This window comes from Phoenix dactylifera, chromosome 15 (genome assembly GCF_009389715.1).
Source record: "Phoenix dactylifera cultivar Barhee BC4 chromosome 15, palm_55x_up_171113_PBpolish2nd_filt_p, whole genome shotgun sequence".
In the NCBI taxonomy this organism is placed as follows: domain Eukaryota; kingdom Viridiplantae; phylum Streptophyta; class Magnoliopsida; order Arecales; family Arecaceae; genus Phoenix; species Phoenix dactylifera.
The window spans coordinates 380,271-386,148 of record NC_052406.1 but is presented as its reverse complement, the minus strand read 5'-3'; the positions used below and the strand labels follow the sequence as shown (position 1 = coordinate 386,148).

Sequence of the window (5,878 nt, the reverse complement as noted above, 5' to 3'; positions counted from 1 at the left end):
TGCTTTCCGCTTGGACACTTGAGGTAAGAGGGCTTATTGGTAACCGTGCCGGAGCCCAGAATCAGGCCTACAGGTTGAGAGGGTATGAGTAAAAACGGCCAGCATGCCCAATATACAGTCAGTTCTGCCCGCATCGAACATTCTTTTGGCGGAATGGGGGCCCAGTGGAGGCTACTACGTGGGGGTGGGGCTTGTTCCTTCCTCCCCCCTTCCACTTTTGCCATAGAAAAAAAAAAAAAGACCTGTTTTATAATAGGAATATTAAATGACCTACCATTTGTCATTGTTTTCTGAGAAAAAAAAAAAAAAAAAAAGGAAGAAAGAAAGAAATCCCCCAGATGGAGATTGGAGAGTTCCAAGTTTTTGGAAGCAAAAGGAGGTCAAACCCAGCAAGGCATTGGTAGAAACTAAGAGGTCTAGACATCCCAAAACAAATCTAAATTTATCATTATTCATTGAATAACATCAGAATGTGTGATCTAAAACTAACTCTCTTTTTTTGTTTAATGGAAACAATTATAAATGACAATTAACACCATAATGGTGGCCAAAACTTAAGAGGGTAGCTCTATAGCACCATAACCATCACATCAAAACATGATAACAGTGAGACAGCACGGCACAGTGGCAGAAAACCTGTGCTGTACTGAGTCATAGTTAGAGAGACAGAGACCTAAAATAGCAAAATCCAAAATCTAGAGTGGGGCCTCATCCATGGCCCAAAACAATGAGTCCAATTGCCAACCTCCAACGCACCTATTGTGATGCACCCCCCCTTAGTTCTCCTGTTCACGGGATTTGAAAGTAAATAATGAAATGGGTAGAGAGGGTACACAATGCCTCGCTGTATTGCATGTGAGGCCGTTGTCCCCCCTCTCACTCTCTCTCTCTCTCTCTCTCAGAGGAGGAGAAGAGAGTAGAGTGTTAGAGAAGGCCTTCCTTTGCCCCCCTATCGCCTTCTCTCTTCACCATCAAAGAGCCCAATGCCCAACTGGCAGTTTTAATTTCATCTGCAGCAAGAAAAGCCACGAGGTGGGGGAGGATGGCATGAGCATAGGACAAAACGCTTCTGGGATTTGCGTGGGATTCCATTTGTTTTTTTTTTTTTTCCTGCCCCCACCTCTCTCTCTCTCCCCCTCCCCACTTCTTCTTCTACTCCCCTCCCCCGCGCCTCTCTCTTTTGTACCAGTACTGGTGTAGTGTGTTAGAGAGCACCACTAACACAGACTTGCACACAGAGAGGGACGGGGAGAGAGAGAGAAGGAGAGGGAGAGGGAGAAGATTGTCTCCAAAGACCGATTCCTCGCCATTGATCAAATGATGCTGGGGGTGGAGGCGGACGAGGAGAGTTCAGAGTGCAGCAGCGGGTGCCAGTCTGGGTGGACCATGTACTTGGACCAGTCTGATGAGCCCCCAACCTCTCTTCCCTTCGAAAAAGCAGCCTCCATTGAGCAAGAGGAAGAAGAGGAGGAGGACTTATCTATGGTCTCTGATGCATCCTCTGGACCACCCCATTTCCCTGAGGAAGATGACAACTGCTACTATTCTCACTCCAACACTTGCTATAATGGCACTGGGTGCCTCTTCTACGCCTCCACTCTTCCAACTGCCTCAGCTGCTGCATTGGCTAAGAATGGTGGCAAGAGGAGGAGAGTTGAGGGTAACGAACAGAGAGAGTCTTCCTCTCTCTTGGATGACACTGCCAGCTCCCCTCTCTTCAGCTTCCCCGATGTATGTATGACCTTTGCTTTTTCTTTCTCTTCCCTTAATATATTGAGGGTCAATTTTTTTTTTTTTTCACATTTGTGTTGTTGACATCTTTGCAGACTAGCTTCAATGCTACCAGCAACAATGTGAGGCCTTCCATGGAGAATGTTTTGGAGTTCTCTTGTGGCTTCTCTGCGACCCATTTTAAGGTACAGTTCAGGCTCCGCCTCCTCTTCTTCTTCCTCCTTGCTTTCGCCAGTTCTTTTTTCTTTCTTTACTGATTGATTATATTACAATGCATTCAGGGAAAGTCTGCATTGCATAAGCAAATGCGTTACCTGCATTCCTCTGCTCCTGCGAAGCCAACTCCTGCAAGACCAGTAATGTCACCTCTCCCTTCCTTCACTTTTCGTTCCAGGGAATAGAAGCCTCCCCAAGGCTTGATTTTTTTTTTTTTTTTTAATTCTCACTCACTTTGTTCTTTTTTAATTTTCTTATTTTTTGATGTCAATAGGTATGCAGGGATGAAAGTGAGAGGAAGCTATGGTGACAAGTTCCATTTCTCTTGCTCTGAAGGGAAACAGATGGAAGAATATGTGTAGACCTCCAAGAGATCCTTCTTTGGCCTTCTTTTATTTAATTTCATTTTCTTCTCTGTTGTTTTGCTTTTTTTCCTGTCAATGCAGTGGGAAACAACCTGAGCAAAAGAGAAGAGAAAATAAAAATTGTCTTTGTTTTGTTTTTTATTGAATTCTTTGTCATGAATGGGGGTAGCAAAATGGCTGTTGTGGGTTCTGTTCATTTTTCTGTCCATACTTGCTCTCTGGCCTTGAAAGGTATATTTCTCTCCCTACTTACCTACCCATAAAAACACCACACATGAAAAAAAAAATGCATTCATATGGAAGAGGCCCCATGGATGACTCACTCTCATATCAGTCCGCCACACATGACAAGATTATTGTCTGTTTCTAATTCAAACTCTACTTGCAAAACAGCCCTCTGATCAAATCAGTTAGTTTCATGCAGTGCATAGAAATATATGCATGTATGTATTTATGTATGTGCACATGCATGTATGCATATGTGTACATTCATTGATATAACAAAAAAAATCTCAATTGGTTACTAACTAGCTACAGTATGTCCTGTAATATAACAATTATTTGGAAGGAAAGAAAAAAAAAAAAAAAAGAGGATATGGTGGTTGATGTGAAAAGAGCTTTCAGAAGATGTCAATTAAACTGAGAGCTTCAAGGGATGGCCACTCATCATACCAGGGTGGACCCCCTGGTGATGCGCAAGGTGTACACCATAACTCATGGATGGCAATGAGTGACTTGAAGTCATTTCTCAGGAACGATCAAGCTAGAAAGCTTCTACATGTATGGTAAGTTCACCCATCATGAACATGATGCAACATCTAAGGGCTGATGAAAGGGTACCATGACACTGTCTGTTGGTTTTCAAGGAGAAGGAAAAGGCATCACTTTATTTTTCCATTTGATCTTTTATTTCATAGAGGGAGGAGGCACTGCTATTATGAAATAGTGGACACAGTACTAGAAAGGCCTGTGTCTATGAGTTTGAGGACAAAGCTCCAGGGGGCTGCACTTTAATTAGTTTGGTTAAAACACAGGCTTGATTGCTTGAAGGAAAAGAAGCTAAGGGGTCGCAAAAGAAGCAATATAGAATATCCCAAGGACTTCAAAGCCTGAGATCCTCTCCTCAGATATTCCATGCCGAGAACATGATGCCAATTAAAATATGCTTTATGATCTCTCATCTCAATCGAATCCAATAATTTACGTGTTTCCTTTTCTATTGTTTTTGCTCCTTCAAGGCTGTCTCCTTTGAAACTGTTCTTGGGTCTTGTGTCATGCACATATTAATTCAAGATTTTTTAGTCAATCACTTGTCTTCTGGATTGGTCTGCCCTTAGAAACAGATATAGAAGAGCATTTGGGAGTTTGGAAAGTTCACCCATCGCTCCTCTCGTTCCTCCCATCCATTCATATTTCATACCATACCTTTACAGAATCTCATAATTCCTTTTCTATTGTTTTTGCTCCTCCAAGGCTGTCTCCTTTGAAACTGTTCTTGGGTCTTGCCTCATGCACATTTTAATTCAAGATTTTTCAGTCAATCACTTGTCTGCTGGGTTGGTCTGCCCTTAGAAACAGATATAGAAGAGCATTTGGGAGTTTGGAATGTTCACCCATCGCTCCTCTCGTTCCTCCCCATCCATTCATATGGTACATACATATGTGCATACATGCATGCATGCATGCATATATGTATGTCTATAAGTATATTTGAGAAGATGGCAAGATGGCACTAAACAAATTTAAAATATATATATATATATATATATATATATATATATATATATATATATCCTCCTTCACTGCAGGCCGTAATGTTGAATGAGAATTTGAGAGGTATGGAATCAACATTTTATTTCCTATCACCTAAAACCCCTTTTGAGTCATCGTAGGAAGGTAAAGGGGTTTCTTTGGTTAGGGAAGGTTATTTTATTTCTCTTCCTTCCAAGTTTCCTTTAATTGAGGGTGTGCTTCCACGCCCAGGACGCTGTTCTCCCAAGTGATATCTAGAGATGGGCCCCACGGCCCTCATCTTCCCTTCCCACTCTTTTGACTGGGATCCATGGATGTTTTGGAACTTGCTGCTGCTGCTTTGCACGTGCACCCAAACAGCGCAAGCCCACATGCTTGCACGTGCACGTGCACGCATGCACGCAATGAGACGCGCACACGTTCACGTGTGCCGCTGAGCTGTTCAACACTGGCTTGGCCTCTTTTAAGTGCGCAAGCCCACAGGCACTTAAATCGACACCCAACTCTTTAAATCCAGGAGACAACCATGAGCTCAGCTCCTGAGCCAGTACCAGGATGACCATATGGATCATCCACAGGTCGGACCCAGTCTGAGCTTTGGCGCTGACAGTCCCTGGGAGGCACATGCCTTTCATCACATTCTTTGGGTCATTACTCATTCATATTGATTCCTGATGGACTGCAGCCGTGGATATTCTTTGAGTGCTTTCTCTCTCTCTTAAACTTGGGTGTCAAATGTCTCGCTCGCGCATAGAAAAAAAATTAGGCTAGCCTCATCACTTTTTTTTTTTTGGTTAACCGGATAATGATTCATACAAATTTAGTACGAATACATCCAACAAAATCAAAAAATAGCTAATCGCAGAGTGCCATAAACAACTCTCTCCCCACTCCATAGGATACTTCTGGAGTGGTCGGCTACATATGAGGCCACCCACTCCTCAATCTCATTCGTCTCTCTAAAGACATGCCTAGCCTGGAACTCCATGCCCTCGGCCATGTCCCAGATATCGCGCAACAGGAGTGGCACCCATGCACACCGCCGGTGCTCTCTATAATCCAGCTGATCACTATAGCTAAATCTCCCTCAAGAAAGACTGCTCTAGCAACCAGGACACATCGGGCATGGCTCAACCCTGTCCAAGTCGCCCTTAGCTCAGCCTTCAGGACCGAAACCTCGAAAAGCTGGCCTCATCACTTTCATCACTCCCTTTTCTCATTAATTATAACTAAATCAGGACTTCTTGCCCTCACGGCACCGAAAGATTTCCTGTGCTTGAGATCTCTGTAAATTTGGGCATCCATTTAGTAGTTGTAGCAGCAAAAAGAAAGGTTCTGTTTTAGGGAACAAAGCTGGTGATAGCAAAGACCTGTCGTTCCTGCATTGAGAGAGGTCTTAGAACCTATTTGGATAATCCAGCAAAATTTGGACTGTATTTCTTGCTGGATCTGCGAACAAGGAAGATCATTTGAGCATGACTCATATCAACCCAATAATCGTCCAGTCCGAATCCTGTAGAACGAAAAAAAAAAAGACTTTCATAAATCATTTTTTTTTATTTTTGTGGACCAACAAACTCAGCTGGAATTCAAGCTAAGACCTCGACGAGCCTTTAAGAGATGCAAGCTGCGCGGTCCTGCAAGAATATCCACACAGGTTCTTAGAATGTTGATTCCTAAAATTCCACATCATGGTTTCTTACCGTGACACCTGCAAGTACTTGCTCTTCGGCTCCTCTAGCATTCAGGTCTTCATTAATGCAAGGTCCACACAGAGAACCCGGCCTCGAAAGATACAGAATCATCCTGTCAAG

General features: G+C 43.2%; 1 protein-coding gene across 1 annotated transcript; it reads left to right on the top strand.

Moving 5' to 3' along the window:
• The first annotated feature begins 923 nt into the window (after positions 1-923).
• LOC120113346 (protein SOB FIVE-LIKE 6-like) lies at positions 924-2,453 on the top strand. Its single transcript, XM_039134503.1, has 4 exons — positions 924-1,731; positions 1,827-1,916; positions 2,013-2,087; positions 2,222-2,453. Exons 1-4 carry the CDS (start codon positions 1,318-1,320, stop codon positions 2,255-2,257), a joined length of 615 nt encoding a protein of 204 aa, XP_038990431.1. The 5' UTR covers positions 924-1,317; the 3' UTR covers positions 2,258-2,453.
• Positions 2,454-5,878: the final 3,425 nt, after the last annotated feature.

Excerpts from the sequence above, each read along its gene's own strand:
- LOC120113346 (XM_039134503.1), top strand. The coding sequence starts at position 1,318 with ATGATGCTGGGGGTGGAGGCGGACGAGGAGAGTTCAGAGTGCAGCAGC. Across the intron at positions 1,732-1,826 it reads CTCTCTTCAGCTTCCCCGAT|ACTAGCTTCAATGCTACCAG; the intron begins GTATGTATGACC and ends ACATCTTTGCAG. Across the intron at positions 2,088-2,221 it reads AGCCAACTCCTGCAAGACCA|GTATGCAGGGATGAAAGTGA; the intron begins GTAATGTCACCT and ends TGATGTCAATAG.